This window comes from Lactuca virosa, chromosome 2 (genome assembly GCF_052849685.1).
Source record: "Lactuca virosa cultivar CGN04683 chromosome 2, Lactuca_virosa_CGN04683_v6, whole genome shotgun sequence".
Lineage (NCBI taxonomy): Eukaryota > Viridiplantae > Streptophyta > Magnoliopsida > Asterales > Asteraceae > Lactuca > Lactuca virosa.
In genome coordinates this window covers 308,783,067-308,806,287 of record NC_136427.1, presented here as the reverse complement: position 1 = coordinate 308,806,287, position 23,221 = coordinate 308,783,067, and the positions used below count along the sequence as shown (strand labels likewise).

Sequence of the window (23,221 nt, the reverse complement as noted above, 5' to 3'; positions counted from 1 at the left end):
TGGGTTCAATTGCTTCAATTGAATATTTGATTTTGATTAAGAAGGTGTGTTGTGGGCTTCCCCAACCTCCATACTACCTATGAGGAATCTTGGCATATCATGTTTCATGATTGCTATAACCAATTTGGGATGAATGATAAACTTTGTATTGAATCCTAATGATAAACACACAAATGTTCATTGTGTTGAATTGCCTTGGTTAACCAATTGTTCCCAACATTTGAGCATCTCACCATCTTGCTTAATTGCAAGTTTTTTAGTTATTCAAGTCTTTTAGTTTTCAAGCAATCACAACACCCCCTTTTAGTTTAATTGTAGTTAGTTAGTTTATTTGCACTAGTTCTAATAGATTGCATTAGTAGTTGAATACAACTATTTCCCCGAGGATCGATACCCATTTTTACCATTATATTACGTTTTATTTGCAACAAAATGGTGTAATTTGTTTGGTGGATTTGACAACCCACTATATATATATATATATATATATATATATATATATATATATATATATATATATATATATATATATATATATACACTTTGTCGGAAAATTCATGTTTGGCCGGAGAAGAAAACTGAAGGCTCGTGAGAGCTGTAAAAAACGTCGGAAACCGACTAAACTCACACCCACCGGTCATAAAGATTAATTGTGTACAAAATAGCAAGTTTAACGGGTAATATGTATCAACAAAAATCGATTATTAATGTATAAAAAATAAAAAAATATTACCTATTTAAATCATTCTCTCTCAAAAATATTATATATTTATATCCTCTTGAAATTGAAACAATGAAACTACTCTAAAATCATTATCCACATTAACCATTGTTTCTATTGGTGTCTCTTAATTCTTCATAAACCCCATGTGCATCATCACACTCAATTGTCAAAACCCACCTTTTCACCCACCATCCTTTTTTTTTTTCAATCTGTATCAGCAGAAACTTCCACTTCCCTTTCTAAATTCTCTCACATACTCAATGAATACGCTTCAAATCTTCTCATTCTTTGTATAATCGTTCCCCTACCTTAAGAAACCCACAAACTTTTTCCAACAAAAATGGCTACAAAGTTCGTCAGTTCTTACATTCTCTCTCTAACTCTGTTTTTGTCTCTCATCTTTGTGTTTTCCATGGCTTTCACACCTCAAGACAACTTCCTCATCAACTGCGGTTCAACCACAAACGCCATGGTCGACGGTAGAGAGTTTTTGGGTGATTCAAACAAACCCGGGTCGGATTTTCTATCTTCAGACAAATCAATCACTCTATCAAACCCGAACCGAAATTTATCCGAGCTCTACAGTACTGCGAGGGTTTTCACTAGTCCGTCGACTTATGGTTTTGGGATCAGTAAACCCGGAACGCATTTGGTACGTCTCCATTTTTCTCCGTTTAATTCTCAGAATTTTAAACTGAGCAGTTCAAATTTCAGTGTTTCATTACATGGGTCTTTGATTTTGAGCAATTTTCGTGCTGAATTCACTATTGTAAAGGAGTTTATCCTCATGGTGGATGAAACTCACCTCGATATAACGTTTGATCCTTTGGGGAAAACCGGGTTTGCGTTTGTTAATGCAATCGAAGTGTTCTCTGCTCCAATCGATCTTATCGTTGATGGTGGAGCAAAGTCGATTAATGCCGATGGAGTTCAAGAATTCAAAAATCTGTCATCGCAGATTTTAGAAACTGTTCATAGAATCAACGTAGGAGGCTCAAAATTAACACCATTTAACGATACCCTTTGGAGGAATTGGGTTCCAGACGAACAATTTTTAGCTATAAAATCATCTGCCAAAATCGTCACCACCACACAGCTCCCAAATTATCAAAAGGGGGGCGCCTCAAAAGAAGTCGCTCCAGAAAATGTTTATATGACTGCTCAAGAAATGAACAGGGGAAACCTACCCATGAATTCCGTCTTCAATCTCACATGGGGTTTCCCAATCGATTCGAGAATTGGTGTTCGCCATTTCGTTCGATTACATTTCTGTGATATCGTTAGTCTTTCAGTCAATCAGCTCTATTTCAATGTGTTCATCAACGGCTTCCTTGCTTATAAGGATCTTGACCTTTCTTTACTTTCGTTTCATGTGTTAGCATCTCCATTTTATGCTGATTTTGTTATCGAGTCGGATCATTCCGGGGTTCTTGAAATCAGCGTTGGCCCGTCTGATTTGAGTACAAGTTTGAGAAAAAACGCAATCTTAAACGGGGTTGAAGTTATGAAGATTGTGAATCCCGTAAGTCGGGAATTCAGATCGAAAAAGAAGCACATTTGGATTTTGATACGTTTGATCGTGGGAATCTTAATTCTTTTGTCTTCTGCAATTCTCGCAATCTTCATTCTTTTGAAATTAAGGAAGAAAATTAAAAAGAAAACAAGACGATCGGAAAGTAACGGTTGGACTCCATTACGTGTTCAAGGAGGTAGCACACATAGTAAATTCTCAGAAGGAACACATAATATTACCACCAAATTAAAGATCCCATTTGTCGATTTACAATCTAGCACCAACAATTTCGACAAAGATCTAATAATCGGTTCGGGCGGATTCGGTATCGTTTACAAAGCAATTCTTCGCGACAACTTTAAAGTCGCGGTCAAGCGAGGCGTCCCTGGGTCCCGGCAAGGTCTCCCGGAGTTTCACACGGAAATTACAATTTTGTCCAAGATCCGACACCGCCACCTCGTGTCCCTAGTCGGGTTTTGTGAAGAACAATCAGAGATGATCCTTGTCTACGAGTATATGGAAAACGGCCCGTTAAAGAATCACTTATACGGGTCGAATTTGCCTCCATTATCATGGAAAAAGAGGCTTGAAATATGCATCGGGGCGGCCCGCGGGCTTCATTATCTTCACACGGGTTCGGCCCAAGGGATCATTCATCGTGACGTGAAGTCGACAAATATATTGTTAGACGATAATTTCCTCGCGAAAGTAGCGGATTTCGGGCTTTCCCGATCCGGCCCGTGTTTGAGTGAGACTCATGTGAGCACGGGTGTGAAGGGTAGTTTCGGGTATTTGGATCCGGAGTATTTTCGGAGACAACAACTTACGGATAAATCGGATGTTTATTCTTTTGGGGTTGTGCTTTTTGAAGTACTTTGTGCCCGACCCGCGGTTGACCCGTTGGTGGGCCGGGACGAGGTGAATTTGGGGGAGTGGGCGGTTCAATGGCAGAAAAAGGGTTTGCTTAAACGGATTGTGGACCGTCGGATCGTTGATGAGATAAAACCAGAGTCATTGAAAAAGTACGGGGACACTGCGGAAAAATGTTTGGCGGATTATGGTGTTGACAGACCGACTATGGGTGATGTGTTGTGGAACTTGGAGTATGCACTTCAGCTTCAACAAACCGAAACCGTGAACCCATCGGGTGTGGGTCAGACGGGTGCACCGGAAATTGTAGCCGGTGTGGGTGTGGGTGTGGGTGTGGGCTCTAGCAATGGTGATGGTTCGCTTTCGGGCATAAGAACAAGCCAAGTGTTTTCCCAGTTGGTGACCAATGATGGTAGGTGAGGGAAGAAATGGGCAGTGGGCCTAAATAATGAAGGGTAAAAATGACTTTTTAGTGTGTGTTTTTGTTTGGTAGTGAATGATGATAGTGATACCAGCGATGCTAGAAGCCTTGTGACAGAGATGTCGATGGGAATTCACATTGTACAACTCTTGAATACATCCGAAGCTACTGTTGATGCTTAATGTAATAACTTCTGGTTTTCAAATTATTGACAAACCGGTTATATATTAATTTATTAGTTTTTTTTTTTTTTTTGTTATAGTTTGAAAGAGATATCGTTTTAAATTTGTAACTTGTAAAATTTAAAGTACCGAGCTTAAAACTTTGTGGTTGATTCATGCCTTCATGGGCCAGTGTCGACTAAGTTACACTAGCTTGGTTGACCCAGGGTTATGTTTAGTAATACACTGGGGATGAAATTGAAATTGGAATTAGAATTTGAACGAATTAAAATTAAAGCTCTATCATTAGTTGAAAAAGATAAAGGTGGAATTCAATCAACTGATTTGGTAAATATGTTTTCAATTACAAATTTGTCATTTGTTGATATACTTGGAAGTAATTTTCAAACCCCAATCAATACACAATGAACTATTATTATATACTTGGAAGTAATTTTCAAACCCCAATCATTCAATCAATACACAATGAACTATTATTATATACTTGGAAGTAATTTTCAAACCCCAATCCATACATAATGAACAATTATTATTTAATACTTTTTTATAGTGGAATATAAAACCTTGGGATGGGTGTTTTTTTCCAAACCCATCAAATTTTGCAAATCCATGTTTACAAACCGCCATCTCCACTGCATCATGGACATTGGACAGTTCTCTCCTCCCCACTCTACCGGCAAAGATCATCCTCAACAAAAATTCTAGGAAAGGGGATCAGAACATCTTCTACATCCTGTTAGAACTTGTGTTAACCAAAGAGTATAAATTTTAATTAAGGACTTAACTTAGATGAAAAACAACAAACATACCAAAAAAACTTTGACGTAGAATCACTTATAATCAATTAAGATAAGAGGCTTGCACATTGCAATTGTTAGGTAAAATATGAAAGGTTGAAAACACGTGGCTATGCATGTGAAATAAAAGAATCAAATTCAAACTGAAAGTTGGAAAATAAGTGGTGCATTCAACATGTTCAAACTTGAAGTTGGTAGACTTTAAATTAGTTACAACTCTTTCTGTTTTCACATGGCAAACATTCACCTATATATATGCATGTATGTTTTGCATATTTGGTGTGCAAAACTTGAGAGAACATCAAGTGTAGAGTGTCAAGTCAATTGTAATCTTGTGAGTTTTAATAAAATTCTCTAGTTGCAGCCCGTGGACGTAGGATTTGCACCGAATCCGAACCACGTAAAATCCGTGTGTTCTTCTTGCTTTATTTTCGTGAGTTTGTGTGTGTGTGATAGTGTGTTTCCGCTGCGTGTACCCGGTCCGGTTCCTAACAACTGGTATCAGAGCCAGATTAGCGAGGTTTGGAGGGTACAATCATTTTTTTTATCACGCACGAGTGTACCTGATTTGTATCTTGTTTGTCGTAATGGCTGAAGACAAGGTTGTAATCGAAAAGTTCAACGGTTCTGATTTTAGCTGGTGGAAAATGCAATTAGAAGCATTGCTATGTCAGAAAGACTTGGACATGGTACTCGGAGACAAACCGGAGAAAATGGAAAAAGCTTTTGAAGATGCGTGGAACTCAAAGGACAAGAAAGCCAAGGCAGTTATTACATTGTCGTTGACGAAGAGCGTTGCTTTCAACATCATGAATGAAACCACGGCGCGTGGTATGATGGAGGCTCTGTCAAATATGTATGAGAAACCATCGGCGGCTAACAAGGTGTTCTTGATGAAGGAGTTGTTCACTACAAGGATGAATGAGGAAGGCTCAGTTACGGTTCACATTAACAATCTAAATTCAATTCTGTCCAGATTATCATCTGTGGGAATTAAATTTGATAACGAGACTCAAGCATCACTGCTACTAGCTTCTCTACCTGATAGCTGGTCCGGAACAGTTACTGCTGTTACGAGTTCCGTGGGGACCAGTGGTATGACTTTTGAAGGGGTTAGAGATTTGGTTCTTGGCGAAGATATCAGACGCAAGAATCAAGGTGGATCTTCTTCTTCTGATTTATTAAATGTCGGAAGAGGTAGAGGGAATAGCAGGAGCAGTGGGAGTCGGGGAAAAAGTTCTTCTAGAACTTTGAAGAATGTGAAATGCTGGAACTGCCAAGAGGTGGGACATGTTAAGAGTCAATGTCCAAAGAAAGAATTAAACATTGCTGGTGCTGAGAGTGTGTCTGAGGATGATGCACTGATACTCAATATGGAAAGTTCTGTGGACTCTTGGGTCATGGATTCAGGGGCTTCGTTTCACGCCATGGACAACGGGGAAACGATGGTGAATCTAAAAAAAGGAGATTTTGGAAAGGTACGGTTAGCAAATGACGAGATGCTTCAAGTAACGGGCATGGGAGATATTGATCTAGTTACTTCATTGGGAACTACATGGAGCCTGAAGAATGTCAGGGTTATTCCGGAGCTGAAGAAAAAATTGATTTATGTTGGTCAGCTGGATAAACAAGGACTGGAAGTAAGGTTTGGTGGTGGTAAATGGATGGTGGTCAATGGTAATTCGGTGATTGCTCGAGGTATGAAGCGTGGGTCATTGTATATGGTTGAGGTACCTGCTGAGGGAAGTATGACCATCCCGATTAAGCAAAACAAAATCTGGTTCGCTAAATCTACTGCTAAGAGAGTTCATTTTGCAAACATGAATTCTGGAGCCAAGGGGATGTTAACTGAACGAGTCGGAAATTCTAAACCATTCAGGGGATTCTGTGACAGTGGGAGCACGGGGTGTGTTCCGGGTACAGTTACAAAGAGCCGTTGGGTTTTGAAGACTAAGACTGGAAAATTCTCTCTTGTTGGAAGTTTGCAAAGTTTGGAGAGTGTTAGTGGTCCTCGGTGTATCTCTGGATCTGGTGGAGTGTCCAAACCGGTTGAGACAGAGGATGAGTCGGTGGTGGGATTAGCCACGACTGAGTTGGAGCTAGTGGGAGCTTCAACTGGCCCTTCTAGTACTTGAAGATGAGGGGCGGCTGCAATTAGAGAAATGGGACTAAGTTTAGCTTGTTCTTAGGAACTGGAGACTTGGAAGACTTGGTTGTTTTAAGATTACTGGAGTTGGATGACAGAGACGGACCATGTTGTTCAAACTTTCAAGTGGGAGATTGTTAGGTAAAATATGAAAGGTTGAAAACATGTGGCTATGCATGTGAAATAAAAGAATCAAATTCAAACTGAAAGTTGGAAAATAAGTGGTGCATTCAACATGTTCAAACTTGAAGTTGGTAGACTTTAAATTGGTTACAACTCTTTCTGTTTTCACATGGCAAACATTCACCTATATATATGCATGTATGTTTTGCATATTTGGTGTGCAAAAACTTGAGAGAACATCAAGTGTAGAGTGTCAAGCCAATTGTAATCTTGTGAGTTTTAATAAAATTCTCTAGTTGCAGCCCGTGGACGTAGGATTTGCACCGAATCCGAACCACGTAAAATCCTTGTGTTCTTCTTGCTTTATTTTCGTGAGTTTGTGTGTGTGTGATAGTGTGTTTCCGCTGCGTGTACCCGGTCCGGTTCCTAACAGCAATGTTCTAAGATTTACATTCCCCAAATAGATTTTCTAGGAGATGCTCCAAAAATCAGATTTACATTCCATTAAATAGAATTGGTATAAAACTGATATCAAAATTAAATGTAAATTTGATTTTCAGATTTCATTGGACTCCGTGCTCACTCTTTAATAGTTAGACCACATTATGCACTTGGTCCATATTGATAAACAATTTAAGATAAAGCCTTCTAAGCATAAATAACTTTCATGCTTTCCCTATATGGGACAAGCAAATTCCAACACATTACATAAATCGTCATAAACACCAACACATCCAACTTTAAATCATCGACGTTATTTGGTTTTCTCACTTATTCTCTCTCTTTTTTTACCCGTTTTCTAACTGTATAGTTTGTAGTATCGTTTCTCTAAGAACAATGGATGATGTCGTGGGTTTTCTTTGTTTTCTTCCGATTTTCTCACTGACAAGACTACATAGTATCAATGGACAACGGTTGGTCCACATTTTTATTATTTTACATGCTATATAGTGTAGGACCCTTTATGTAAATTTTGTAATTATTTATAGAAGCTATTGCAATGCAAACCCTAATGGAGTTTTTCCACAATATCACACATGGTATTGAACTTGATCGTGTGAGGTGCCTGTAAATCACCACAACAACCCTAGTAATTCCGTTTCACATTTATTTTTTTTATCACGGTCGTGATTCACTCTCGATGTCCTCTTCTCCACACCAACGCTATCGAAGTCCTCAACATACAAAGATCACAATCCGCTATCCAAAATATTGCTCTCAGACGAGTCTAACATTTATCAAACATTTGGCATACGTCTTAAAAATAGCAAACCCTGAAAATAAGGAAAGTCCATATGCACTTCAATGAAAACAAGAAGCTCTTATACCATTTGATTGTAATCCTCTAATGGATCCAAAAGATTACCTTAACAATCCAAATATATCTCTGACATATAACAATAGCCTCGTCCCATAAAAACATGTATAAACCCAAGGTTCTAAAAAGCGTGATGTATGGTGTGACATCAATGTTACGTCTCAAACTTTAAGAGTCATGGCTAGATCATGGCGTTTTCCAAGACCTGATGTAAGGTGAAAAATTGTATTAATTTATAACTATATTATCATATAAATATAAATTTATATCAACTATATGAAGTTTTTAGAAGTGTTTAATAGTAAAATCTTAACATAAAATCAATGGTTGTATGCCGGATCAGAAAATGCATAACAAAGAACAAAAAAAACATGTTTTGAAAGAAAAACTCGCCCCATAACACGTTTTACCATGTGTCACGCCTCATGAAACTTTTCGAAACGACAGAGTAACACCTCACGCCTTGGTGCATGTCACAACGCTCCTTTTAGAACCCTAATAAAACCCTAGGAGAACGGTTACTCGGTTAGGAATATGAAATGCATTGCATAGAAGTAAAAGGAGAAAATTGTAATTACTAGTTCACAGATCCCATAAAAAACAAATTATAGAATATTTCCATTCGTAATATTTCCTTTCGTTTACGGCAGCCGCACATTCGGGTCGGTTGTCTTTGAAATTACATAAAATATCTTTAAAAAAATGAAATATAACATAAAAAACAAAATAAATAATAGATATCGGAAATCAAGAAACTGATGCAGCAATCGTTGCCTTTTACTCATAATTGAGCCACGTTTTTACTCGTGAGGCTGCAACAGCAAAAAGGAAACCCTCGATAGAAGCTACTGGTCGTCATGATGATGATGATGATGAAGTTTCTGATTAATGTTGTTTTACTTTAATATGAATTTGTTCTTTTCAAATCTCAAATTTGAAACGGGAGTATTGATTTGAGATCAAGGGGGAAGAAAGGGGTTAGGGTTTGTCAATCGAGTTCAGAGAGAAGTGCTGGAGATGACGGAGGTTATGCTCCATATATATGATGTGACGAATAGTGGCTCGGATAATACTAACAACACTATTGTTCAGATCAACAAGATCTTCAAAGACGGCATCGGTCTCGGCGGCATTTTCCACAGCGCCGTTCAGGTCTCTCTCTCTCTCTCTCTCTCTCTCTCTCTGTAGTTAAGTAAATCTCGACACGATCTAGGGTTCCAATTTATGCTCTTGTTGTTAAACTTTGGTTTGATGTCATTTATCGATGTTTGCTTGTATGACTTTTAGGTATGTAGATTCATTTGTTTTTCTAGGTTTATCAAATCAGAGAGTTGATAAATCACTGTAGTAATGTGTAGTAATTTTGGAAGTTTATCGTTGCCATAGATCTAATTCCAGTTGCATGGAGGAATATTGAACTTACAACTTAGTTATCACTTGACCGAACTGCTACAAGGGATGTCCCCCTGAAACTCCACACCATGTCAGATGAAGCAACTTAAAGATGCCGCTTTTGACAATCATTCTTCATGCAGAATGCCAGTATCTGGTTTTGTTGTCCACATAAGTTGTTCCTTCCATTCAACAACGAGTTTTAAACACTAACATCTGTCAATCTTAATGAAATATGTGATTGCAAGTGGCATAGCTGATTCGCTTAGGTCATTTTACACATATAATTGCTCTTTTTGTGGAGTATTTGAGTATATGCTAGGTTTGTAGAATCAGTCAGTGGAAACATCAAGTATTGGTTGATGAATATGTTATATTCTGGTCCAAGTGCTAACTTTTAGAATGTTTGATTTTTTCTTGCTTGTTAAAGAAAACATGATCAAGTGTGGTTGGTTGTTCTAGACTTCATACATTCTGATAAAAAGTAGGAACCGTTACATGTTTCTTGAAACTTAGGCACCAAAGGCTGTTATCTTGTGCTTATATTTAATTTCTTTTGAACAACAGGTTTATGGAGAAGACGAATGGTCATTTGGGTTCTGTGAACAAGGAACTGGAGTTTTTAGTTGCCCTGTTAGAAAGAACCCAATGTACACATATCGTGAATGCATTGTTCTTGGAAAAACAAACTTATCCAAATTTAAAGTCAACCAGATCCTGAGAGAACTTAGCCGAGAGTGGCCTGGAAACTGTTATGACTTGCTGTCAAAAAACTGCAATCACTTCTGCAACGAGTTTTGTGAAAGACTCGGTGTCCCTAAACTTCCAGGTTACCCTACACTCACTTCCCTTTGTAATTTTTCAATATTTTTAGGGGCAGTATATACATAAAAGCCACTATATATATTTTGTCCCCTGTAAGTCAACACCATTAACCAAAATAATATAAAGTGATATAAACCACAAAAAGGGTGTATGAGATGATTTAGTATTTATAGAGTGGTATTTTACAGGTTGGGTTAACAGGTTTGCTAATGCGGGTGACACAGCTGTAGAAATAGCGGAAACCACAGCTGTTCGGGTGAGCATTACTTTACTGTTTGTTTGAGTTGTTATTAATAAATTTTATAATTGAATTTGGTTTTATTATTTGAAATGAAAAATACAGTTCAGACAAGCTAAAACAGAGATAGTGACAGCTAGCAAAGTGGCATATCGGTTTCTTGCTGGAATCACTTCAAATAATAATAATAATGCTCTGGATTCCCCTGGGAATAGAAACAACAACAACAACAGCCCTAGATTTCAACAACCTTCCTGGTTTAAAAACCTTGTGGCTGCTGGAGCAAAACCATCAACCAGTACTACAACTACACTTGAAAATGAGAAACCACAACTGCTGCAAAAACAAGAGTCTCAGGTTTAGAAGGACATTTCTTCCTGCTTGCTTTGTTTGTGTACTAGTTTTACAGACAGGGTAAATCCTATCCTATGTTTGTTCCATTTATGTGTGTTTTCTTTTCCCATTCATGCACAAAAGGGACTCTATTTCATCATTCTCCTTCTTTCCTTTTCTTTGATAACTAGAACTCTTAGATTCGTCGTCTGTGAAGTGCATATGTTATATATACTTGAATTGTGTTGTTGAAGGTTTATAATACGATATTTGTGCTTCGGTTAAGCTAAGCTCGCTAAGGTCTCATTTGTTGCATAGGACAAAACATAAGATATTGTATTGTTTCAGTTTGTTTGTGACTGATGTTGATGGGGGCACAATTGCAATTTTTGGCATTAAACCAAAAAAGATGAAACTAGATGGAACATAGACTAGTGATCTTTGGTTTGTGCAAAAAAGAGTTACAATGATAAGCACGAGAGGGATGTATTTATGCCTTTTAAACAAGATTGAATGCTAGTACTTACCATATTCTCCACCATTTTAGTGAGACAAAGGGGACGTCTGTGATTGTTTATTTAAAGTGTTTGTTAGTTTATGTTAGCTTACTACCGTCAATAAGTATTTTTAAATTGGTTTGATGTTTGGTTCGGGGAAGTAATTTTGTTGGAATGGTTGTTACTTGTTAGAACATTGATTGTTGTTGAATAGGCCATGATTATAGTATATTCATCAACTCTTGGGCCCGTGATTTGTAGTGTGGGTATTGGGGAGGTGTTATGTTAAGGGTTTATGAGTCTTGGATGAATCGAAAGTGGATGTGTTTGGGATATGTGAAGTGTTTGCCTGTTTGGATGTTGATTTATTTTTTGAAGTTTGTTAAATGAGAAATAGTTGGTAGTTTAGAAAGATATGATTGGTTGTTGTAAACGTGAATGTGTATAAAATATGTTAATATTTATAGATAAAAATAATTATTTATTTATTAAAAGTATCACATGATCGTTATTCTCTTCTCTTCCTTTATTTACGTATGTAGATATATGAGGCGATGTTTCAAAATTTAATGGCCTAAAAACTCTTACAAAAAGTAGTAAGTTGTTTCAAAATTTAAGTACACATTCCAAAACACTCCAAAAGGTTACAAGACATCCTTTTATTTTCCACTTTGGATAAGACAAAAAAAATCCAATTTTGTCGAATATCATCCATTTTAATACATGTTATATATAGTACAACTTCTTGTCTTGTGTTCTACATAAATTTTGTTGAATACTGTCCTTTTTAATACATGTTAAACATAGTACAACGTGTTGTCTTGTCATATTCTACGTAACAAATAACGCTAACACGTTGTCTTGTCGTTGTCGTGTTGAATGTAAAAAAGAAGGCTCGAAGAAATACAATAAGAACATATGCAGAATTGTTGGCACGAATCAAAAGCAACAACCCACATAACTGAACAACTACAGAGTATAGAGTCGGTTATGTAAATATTATTGATAACATCATCATCAGACTGCAATAATGTAGTTTCCTTAGGGAACAATATGATTTCAAGAAGAAACATGATCAAAAGAACACAAACCCCACATCTCACATATTCTCACTCAATCAAATACACACAAAATAAAACGCTTCACTTCACCCTCTCACCATTCTATTAAAAACAAAGGCATTGACATTGACAGTATCGTCTGCAATCTGGAGAGAAGAGATAGCCTGTGCCGCCATTAAAGCACCCTCTGACACCTCCCCTACACCTTCCCACTCTCTCTCCTCCACAACATGAACATCACCCAGCCCGTACCCGTATCCATACCCGTTCCATTCACATCTGGGCCCTCCATAACCACTCGAAACCCAACCCGTTTCCCCATTCGGACTCCCCCAAACTTGACCCGAGTCATAGCATCCCCATGAAGGATACCATTCCTCATCCTTCTGGCTCTGGTCGGATTCTTCACCGATTAGGACCTGCAAAGCAACCGCCTCGGCTATGGCGGCACACTCTTCATCTAGCCTTTGTTGTTCTTCTCTCTTCTTCTGGTTCTTCTTCTCCAGCTCCGAAATAATGGCGGCTGAAGCTGCCAGGGCTTTTTCCAATCGACGTTTCTTCTTCTCTGCTTGTTTGATTCGATCCAGCTCGTCCTTCACTTGCTTCTTCTTAACTTTTCTAACAACAGATGCTGCTGATTTACCACACTCCATGTCTTAATTCTATATAGAAACAGAAAACTAAAACTTTCTTAATTACTAAAATTTCTTTCTTTCTTTCTAAACACTATAAATCATCACTATCACTATGATCGTTTTTGATCTAGATCTACAAAGTACGAACCCCTGCCACTACACCCACTCAGGTCTAAACGAATACCTCATTTTACGAACGATACATTCCCAAACGGATAGAACTGGACACAGCATAAGAGAATATTGGCTACCGATTAAACCACCCCTCCGCATCATTCTTCTTGATTTCTCACAGTCTTCGTCTTCGTCTCTTGTAGAACAAATCAAACGATCAAGTAATTCAATAACAGATCTTACTCTTGCTCAAATTCACATGGCAAATCCACCTGCACACAAATCAAATCGACGACTTTAAGGATCCGAATTAGGATTATTCTAGATGAGGAAAGATACGATTTACTTTAGAATAAATACTCAAGTAATTTGTAAGCTTCTCGGTGTTCCGATTTCCGTTTAATACGATGAAACTGATTGAGAAAAATCTATCCATTGATTACTGGAATTCACTAAGAAATCAATCGATTATTCCATCTATAAACGAAAAATTAGGGTTGTCACAATTTACTAAAATTCAAATCAATTATTACCGAATACACAAACTGTAATCCAACTACGCAACGAATCAAGCCAAAGATCCGTAAAATCAAAGCAACTACGGAATCAATCTTCCACTCAATAAAACGAACTCCAAAAAAGAAAAACACAACTGAATTAATTATAATCAAGTCATACCGATTGCAAACCTGTAAACCTCAACAGGAAACCGACATGATCTATAATCAAGAGAACAAAGCAAAACTGAATTGAATAAACAAATTCAGATCAAACTCAAACCTTGTGATAAGAAATTGAATTGGGGGGTCGTTATCGTTGGTGGTTGGATCTGATGATGAAACCAAAGCGAGAGAAAGAGGGAAGGAAGAAAGAGCGAGGTAGATGATATAAACACGATCACATGATCGATAGATCGACAAATTGGAAATGAAAAGGGTAAAACGGTAATTGGAGTGCGTGTGTAGATTAGAAAGCAAAACAAGCGTCAAGATCACGTCGTCGAAAAGTAGGCGGTTGGATGGGATTGTAGCCGTTGGATGTATTCAAAGTTAACGGCTGCGATCTCAAACAAATACTGAATCCGTTAAAGTCAACTTCTGCCGTGCTGGGTTAAATTAGTCCAATGGTTTTATATACATTTTTATTTATTGAGAAGTTATGTTGGAAAAAGAAATTACTTTAGCTGATATTTATTTTAACACGTATGTAACCAGAAATTGTCTCCTTCCGTGAAACTAGGGGCGACCAAAACCGCACTGCAACAAAAATTAACCGCATAAACCGCAACCGAAAAACCGCAACCGTAAAAAAAACCGATGGTAAAATTTTCTGTTTTTCAAAAACCGCAAATTTGCGGTGCGGTGCGGTTATTAGTTTTCAAAAACCGCAAAAAAACCGTACCGCACCGCATATATTATATACAATTTTTATATTATCAATTATTAGTTTATTAAATATTAAAAATAAGATAAGTTTCATGAATGAAAAACGGATAAAATAATACAAGACAAAAGTGTTGGTTTTTCTTATGTTTAACTTTGAAAAATGATAAAATTAGACAATTTTAAGATATTTATTGTTAATTACTATTGATTTGACGTTTTTAAGATATTAGTTGTTTGTGGTTTAAGTTAAATAGTTAATTGTCTTATACCTGATGGTTTTTTTTATTATTACAAGTAATATGTTTGAACTCTTAAAACTATTTGAACTCTAAACTGTGGTTAAAAACCAAACAAAATAACCACACCAAATCCATGGGGTTAATAACCGCAACACAGAAAAAACAAAACCACCGCAAAAATAACCGTCTAACCGCACCGCAAAAATAACCGCACATACGGTTTTGAAAATGGATTAACCGCATTTGCGGTTAGTGGTGAGGTTTTGGCTAATAACTGCACCGCGCTCACCCCTACGTGAAACGGGGATTCAAACGGGTCAAAATTGCCTAACTATGAAAGTATAGGGAAGAAACCTACAAATATATAAAACTCATGTGGCAAAAGTGTGAAAACAAAAAAGTGGAGAGACGAACATATCAATACCTTACGAGGGAGTAATCTGCAAAATATGTATTAGGTATAGACTATTTTTGTAAATTTTTTAAACACAAACCTATTCTATGCACAATGAGCTTTTTTAAAACTATTCCAACTTTTTAATGCTTTTTTACTTAGAAGTTTATAAACTTTTAATTTTTTTAATACAACGTTTTAAACTAGTATTTAACGAAAATATTTTAAAATGTTATAAAAAAATATTAAATTGTCATACAAAATCTATGAAACACTTTAAAAATATTGTACTGAAAGTTTAGAAAAAAAATATATGAAAGTTATAGTAAAATTGTATGAAAATGTAAAAAAAACAAGTAAAAAACTTGTAAAAGAATTTTAAAACATGTATAAAATATTTGGTTTAAAAGCACTTGTAGTAAAATTATATGAAACTACAAAAAAAAAAGTTGAAAAAAAAATTATAAGCAAAGTTTAAAACATTGTATAAGAAAAACCTATAAGAAAAAAAAATCATAAAAATCTTGTAAGAAACTATAAAAATTTTAAAAAATTTTGTAAAAAAAATGTGAAAATATCATAAAAATGTTGTAAGAAATTATAAAAAAATTTAAGAAATTTGTAAAAAAAATGTTCACATTTAGACAACTTTCTTTTTTTGTATATATTTGACCATTTAACTTGTTAAATATGTTCACATATTACCATTGTCACGTGCTATAGCAGCTGACAATGGTAATATGTGAACATATTCAACAAATTAAATGGTCAAATGTGTAAAAAAAAATGAAGTTACCTAAACGTGAACAAGACGAAAAGGTAATTACCCTCACAGGTCATTATCCCTTTTTTAAATAAGGGTCAAATATGTCAACATATAAAAATGTTAAATATAGAGACTTTTTTTTGTTAAAAAAAATACCAAATGATGATATATGGTCCATTAGCATGGCCCAGACTGCTCTAGCGTGCCAGCCTAGCCTGGTGCGGCCCTGCCAGCCTTGTCTAGCGTTCTCTTACCAACCTTGCTGGGGACTCCCTTGCCAGCCTCGCTGGGGACTCTCCTGTTGGTTTATATGACTCAGTCCAGTCCAATGCCATTGGTCGCGTACCAATAACACCAGACTGGGGGGACTTGATGATATATGGTCCATTAGCATGGCCTAGACTGCTCCAGCGCGCCAGCCTGGCCTGACGCGCTCCTGCCAGCCTTGCTGGGGACTCCCTTGTCAGCCTTGCTGGGGACTCTCCCGCCGGCCCGGCCTGGCGCTCCCTTGTCAGCCTTGCTAGGGACTCTCCCGTCGGCCCGGCCTGGCGCTCCCTTGCCAGTCTTTCCTGGTGCGCGCCCGCTAGCCCCGCCCGGTGCCTCCGGGCGGCCTTGCCCAGCTCCCTGCTAGTTGGGCCTGAATTGGGCTGGCCCAAAGCCTGCCCTAATTCCCCTTGACCTAATTGTCCACTATAAATAGAATAGTGCCTCCTCCATGAAGGAGGACCTTTCTGGAACCTCTCCTAGACCTTTTCCCTAGGACTCTTCCCCATGGCTCAGCCGCCACTATACTCCGGCCGGGTGGCTCAGCCGCCGTCAGCCACCATACACCACCACCAGCACCAAGATGGTTCTCTCCAGCTATGGAGGACCGTCTCAGATCTATTAGCTGATCTAACTTGATCGTCGAAGTCCGCTCCCGGGGCACAGTCTCTAGGACGGCTCTAACGCATCTCTCTGATTGTGATGTCCAGATCTCCGCCGCAGCAGAAGACCGGAAGACACGCCGGAGGTCGATGTCGCATCACCAAACAATGACCTTTTCTTTAAATTACAAAATTATAAGGCCTAAATCAATATTAAAAATATTTCTCACGAAAATTTAAAATATAAAAACTTTACTATTCATAAGTCATTTATATTTAACATATAGTTTAATAATGTTTACATAATTTATAAATTTGTAGTGAAATAAAAGAAAGATATATAGAATATAGTTGTTAACTCGAGTTCTAAAAAACGGAATTCAATTATCACAAAATAATGGCATGTTGTTTGGGTATTTTTATCGGGTTGTTGGTTTTTTGGGTTGGGTTTTCGGGTAATTATCGACTAAAAGCAATGTTCAAAATAACTTTAGGCATGACTTGATGGCAATATCAAGCCTCAAGCCTTTACGAACAATGTCGTTTGTAAGTCGTGACTTAAGACGACAATTTTGTAAATAATTAATAAATTTATATATTTTTTCTACTATAATTCATTTTTATATACATATTTTACTTAAAACGACATTTTGTTAAAGCATGAGGGTAAGTACAAGCCTTAGAGCCATAAGGAGCTTTTTAGAACCTTGACTATAAATATAAACAATACATCAAGAGAATTAAACTTCGGGTATTTGGGTTACGGGTTAAATCGTGTAAATAAATAGATACTTGAAAATTTTTCCCTAATTATTTAATTCATTAATTACAAATGATTATTTAAATTAAATATTATTTATCATTTTTGTAGCAAGTTGCTTATAAGTAAGTACCATGTATATGTAAATATGTAATTTTAACACAGTAGGTCTATGCAAGTAATATTGAGAATTTGTGTGTAACGCTCGATTCAGGTGCACATTTTATTATTTTGATGAAGTTAAATTTCAATTCAGACCCCTCTCACGACGTGGATTTCTTGTCGCGTATCTTTCGTTAGCGGAATTTTCGTATAACAATAGCTATCACGCCAGCATTGATCGACCTCCTTTTGAGATGCTCTGCGGGAGGAAATACAAGACCCTGATTTGCTGGGGTGAGGTTGGTCAGCGGGTTATGGGGAGTACCGAAGTGGTACTCAAGACCACTGATCTAATTCAGCAGGTTCGGAGCAGGCTCCAGACGGCTCAGAGTCGGCAGAAGAGTTATGCCGACAGACGCCGATTAGATTTAGAGTTCCAGGTGGGGGATATAGTTCTCCTGAAGGTGTCACCTTGGAAAGGTGTTATCCGATTCAAGAAGCGGGGCAAACTGGTCCCCATGTATATTGATCTTTTTAGGGTTTTAGCTCGGGTGGGTCAGGTTGCTTATCGCTTGGATCTTCCAGATGAGCTCAGTCAGATCCATAGCACGTTTCATGTCTCTCAGCTCCGAAAGTGCTTAGTGGATGATTCCACAGTGGTACCATTTGGGGATATTCAGGTGGATGATTGCCTGGATTATATTGAGAGACCGGTGACGATTCTTAATCGAAAGACGAAAACCTTGAGGAACAAGGTTGTTGAGTTGGTAAAAGTTCAGTGGCAGCACCGCAAGGGTTCGGAGTGGACTTGGGAGCCGAAAGATGAGATGAGGGAGCATTACCCGAAGTTGTTTGGGGCAACGGACATCGAGGACGAAGTCTGATTCAAGTAGGGGATATCTGTAACACTTGAATTGGGTATGTTTCCTTCTATCCCTTCTTTAATTAAGTTTTTGCATTTTAGTGCTTGTGGTTAGTACGCAAGGCGTACCATAGGGTACGCTTAGCGTATTAGCTGGGAAGCTAGTATGCAGGGCGTACCACATGTGTACGCTTAGCGTACTAATAGGGAGATTGGTCGCGGATTCGAGGCTCGTACGTTGGGCGTACGAGGGTTACGTTGGGCGTACGAGGGGCTTAATGAAACCCTAGTTTTAGGGTGTTGCATCCTATATAAGCTCCTTAAGTCCCTATGGTTGGCCTCTTTATGAGCCTCCATTGTCCTAAAACCCTAAATTTCGACCCTTAGCCTTCATTTTGTGTCTTTGAGCTCTTGAGAACAGAAATTGGTGTTTTATTACTCATTTTGAAGGGATAGAAGAAGATTGAAGGTTTATTGCTTGGTGTGAAGCTTAGAGATCCAGAATCATCACTCATTTGCAAGTAATTTAAGGTATAAATATCTTATATTGACAATTTCTCTTATGGATCTTCTTTTGGACTTGTTTATGGTCATTTTAGTCCCTTTTGGTTGATCCTTGTGAGCTAGGGTCGTTTCAGAAGCCTAACCTTGTAGATCTGCGCATTTTAGGGTCCTCTTGTCCATAAAAATGCAAGCTTGGTGATATTGGTGGTCTCATGCATGCATTAATTCATTCATTAAGCTCCTTTGAGCTCTAAGAGCCTCATTAAGCCATGCATACACGTAAAGTCGGCAACTTTAAATGATAAACCACCTTAAGGAAGTCAGATCTAAGTTTTGGAGTGAAGTCTTAACCATTTAAGTATTGAATGAGAAAGTTGGCCAAACTAGTCGAGTACTGTAACACTAGTCAAAATAGGTCAATAACAATCACATGTGATTAATACCAATCATGTAATGTGATTTTGTTAAACTAGTAATGTAGTAAACTTACTATGTATTTCATGATAATTCTAATACAAATATGAACTTTCATACATACTTTATAGTATAAATCAAAGTATACGTTCATACGATTCCAAAAATATAGAGAACGTCTAAATCTGACTTGTGAAGAAGTTATGATAAACCTAAACACTATAAAATCTCTATAATAATAGGAATTTAAAATAGACTTAGAATTAGCTATTGGAGTCTAAAATAAAGTCGTAGTACTCGGAATTAGCTACGCGTGCATATAAAGAATGTCAAAAACGGAGTTCGTATGCAAAAGTTATGACCTTCCGAAGATGCAGCTATCTAAGGACATGAAACGTGGCAGAAACCCTAGCCGCCTTAAGTCACGACGTGAACATGAAGTTACGACGTGAAACGTGTCGGGGACACTAATCGGGGCTAGAAAACACGTGTTAAAGCTACGGGGTGACTCATGGATGTTCACGACGTGACCCAAGGTATGCCACGACGTGAAATGGCCCAGAACAGCCTATAAATAGCGATCAAAGCTCATTCATTCCTTAGACGTTTTCCTTTCATTCTCTCTCGTTTCCGAAGGCCGTTTCCCTTCCCTATCCTGACAACGACGAGCCTCTAACCGCTTAGATTCTATAGATCACGCTACTAGGGTGAGTTTCACGGCCCTACTTTCTAATATTTTCGGGGGAAAACGCATGCTAAATATTGTATATACGTTACTATTATGTCTATATGATAGTATATTAGTATCAACGTAGATAGTTATATTAACCAGGATATAGTTGTTCTAAATATAATATTTTGAATATATACAACTATTATCAACTTGTTAGCATGTTCTTGAATTAATGTAGATCTTGAGTTATACTTAGGATTCTATATATATGTTGTGTGCAATATAGTTCCGAAGTTATATTCGGGAGTTCTATATGTTAAAAAGTATGTTGTTATTGTTGGTTTTATGACAAGATAAAACTTGATATGTTATATATTATTGTTGGTTTTATGTCAAGATAAAACCTGGTTTTACTTCAAGTTATAGCTGTTATACTGCCTAAATGTTATGAAATTAGGAGTAATGTTTAAAAGCATAGTCTAGTAACTTAGGGTTTTAGACACGAAAATGCTTTTGTTGTTAGAACTACAGAACGCCGTCAAAGTTTACATGAGCTATTGTATTCATCAACTAAGATTGGAAATCTTAGTGGAAATCCTCTGACATGTAACCGTTAATCCCGTGTGAGCGAGGAAGTTGTATATGGATCTATACGGGTTGACAACCCCACCCGTAGTTGCTAGCTCCAACCCAACGGTATTCGGGTGACAAACTTGCCTAATTTACTACTTTCCGACGTCGATGAAGCGTGCGGAAACTACCGCAAGGTGTGATCCTTGTACTACCGCAATGTGTGATCCTTGTAACTACCACAATGTGTGATCCTTGTAACTACCACAAGGTGTGATCCTTGTAATAGTAATAAGAGGTATAAAACTAAGTCATACAGTCGCAACTACAGACTCATGGTAGCACAACTTTAGAAGCATTATACTTTGTCGATATACAAGTATGAATGTGAAGTATAAGTTTCTTAAAGACTTATACTCTAAGTATAAGATTCTAGTAGGTATATTACTTGTATATTAAGTAGACCACTACACTTATTCTACTTACACTGATCCCTCGAATAATCTCTGACCGCAGATCTGCAAAAATCCACGCGCTATCAAATACCACAATGACAACCCATCAACCTCTAGCCCTTGACTCACACTATGAGACCAAGTTGGGGTAAAAAGACCTTTTTACCCTTCCTCAAGCTTGGCCCAAGGCCAAGGTCCAACTAGATGACCAAAGGCCCAAAATCCAAAATAAGCACCTCAGGCCCAAATATGGCCCAATTTTCCAAATTGGGCCCAATTTCTTTCGTGGGCCTTCACCCAAGAAAGTCCAACAAGTCACAACAACCCAACCATAGATATCCAGATGGCCCAACAAAACCAAAGCCCAAAACGGAAGAGCCCAAGTCTGCCAAGTACGCGAGGGGGGGGAGGGGGGGGGTACTTAGCCTGTACGCTCAGCGTACAACATGGAAGGCTTGTACGCGCAACGTACTTACCAGCCATGGCCATCTTTCCAATTTAGCACTTAATCCATTAAGACTTGGATCCAAACTCAGATCTGACTTCCCCAGGGTGATTAATCACATAAAGTTGCCAACTTTATGTGCATGCACGCCCGGTTTTAAGGAGGGGCAAGAGGGGCAGCCGCATAGGGCCCCGGAAAAAATAGGGCTCGAGTTTTAATTAAATTATATATTTAAAAACTAAATATATATGAATTTATTCAAAATATTTCATAGAGTTTGGGTAGCCCAATTGGCAAAGGAGTGTCTTTTATTCAAAAGCAACGGAGGTTCGATCCTCTTTCACAACGTTTTATGTTTTAAATTCAAGTTACACATTTGACCATTTCTTTATGCTATATATTTCATAATCAACCCCTCCTTCCAATATTTTTAACAAATCAGTTTTCAGAAGTTACATAATTAGCCCTTGAACTTTTTATAAAATTACATATGTTCCTTTTAATTATTTTATTTGCTTTTAAGTTTTCCGTGAGGATAATTCACCGTCTTAAATTTATTTCCTTATATATTAAAAAATTGTATTTTGGGCCCTATTTTTCTTCTTAGCACAGGGCCCTTAAAATCATAGAGTCGACCCTGTGTGCATGCATGGCCAAATGTGACTCTAGAGCTCAAAGGAACTTAATACTTGACTTAATACATGCATGGAACGAAAACTGCCATAAAGTTTGCACTTTTATGCCCAAGGAATCCATAATATATCCAGATCTACAATTACAAGCTTCAAAACAACTTTAACTCCCAATCATCAACCAAAAGGGTCAAAATGACCAAAAATGAACTAAGAAGAAGTTCCATGAAATGAAAAGGAAAGGTTTGGACTTTATACCTTCCAAGCCACCAAAAGGAGATGCTAATGTTGGATCTCAAAGCTTTCCTTCAAAGAACAAGTCTTCAAGCTCCTTCTTCTTCTTCTAGATCCATTAAAACTTTCCACAAAAGCCTCTCAAGAGCTCAAGGTCACCAAATAAAGACTATGGAACGAATTAGGGTTTTTAGGATATGGAGGATGACTAAGAAATGATAAATAAAAAAAAGCTAACACAAAACTTATATAGGGTGCAATCACAAAAATTAGGATTTTCCATTCCCCCTCGTACGCCCAGCGTACCTGCGACTCTTATCCACTAGTACGCTAAGCGTACACCAGAGGTACACCCCACGTACTAGCTTCTCAGCTAGTACGCCAAGCGTAACTTGTTGTACACCCCGCGTACTATGGTTCCCTCTTAAACCTTAAAACACTCCGAAGACCATAACTTCCTCGATCTAAGTCTGTTTTCGATGAACTTTATATCCACATAAAGGTAATGAGAAGCCTTACACTTCTAAAAACTTACCTTAGCCTTAAAACTCCCCGAACTAAACCCAAAATTCATAAAGGACAGAGTTAACAAATTACGATTATGCCCTTTGGCTCAAAAACACCATCGAACACTCGGATCACTTAGACTTTAACACCCTCATTCAAAAAGGGCCAAATCCTTTCTTCCTCAAGGTCTCAAGCCTTATGATAACTGATGATCGAGCCACATC

At 37.7% G+C, this 23,221-nt stretch overlaps 3 protein-coding genes across 4 annotated transcripts; 2 read left to right on the top strand and 1 right to left on the bottom strand.

Annotated features, from left to right (window-relative positions):
* Positions 1-837: 837 nt before the first annotated feature.
* Positions 838-3,874, top strand: LOC145161625 (Protein kinase superfamily protein). Its single transcript, XM_079081183.1, has one exon. It carries the CDS (start codon positions 1,065-1,067, stop codon positions 3,525-3,527), a length of 2,463 nt encoding a protein of 820 aa, XP_078937309.1. The 5' UTR covers positions 838-1,064; the 3' UTR covers positions 3,528-3,874.
* Positions 3,875-8,918: 5,044 nt separating this feature from the next.
* LOC145161624 (deSI-like protein At4g17486) lies at positions 8,919-11,069 on the top strand. Its single transcript, XM_079081182.1, has 4 exons — positions 8,919-9,246; positions 10,054-10,315; positions 10,500-10,567; positions 10,655-11,069. Exons 1-4 carry the CDS (start codon positions 9,112-9,114, stop codon positions 10,910-10,912), a joined length of 723 nt encoding a protein of 240 aa, XP_078937308.1. The 5' UTR covers positions 8,919-9,111; the 3' UTR covers positions 10,913-11,069.
* A 1,298-nt stretch (positions 11,070-12,367) lies between these two features.
* Positions 12,368-14,123, bottom strand: LOC145161623 (uncharacterized). Of its 2 annotated transcripts, none has more exons than XM_079081179.1 (2): positions 13,970-14,123; positions 12,368-13,461 (listed from the first exon to the last, which is right to left on the bottom strand). In XM_079081179.1, the coding sequence occupies exon 2, from the start codon at positions 13,091-13,093 to the stop codon at positions 12,527-12,529; it is 567 nt and encodes a 188-aa protein (XP_078937305.1). In that variant the 5' UTR covers positions 13,094-13,461; positions 13,970-14,123; the 3' UTR covers positions 12,368-12,526. The 2 variants fall into 2 exon arrangements, with proteins under 2 accessions (XP_078937305.1, XP_078937306.1); XM_079081180.1 differs by having other exon boundaries at positions 13,868-14,118.
* Positions 14,124-23,221: the final 9,098 nt, after the last annotated feature.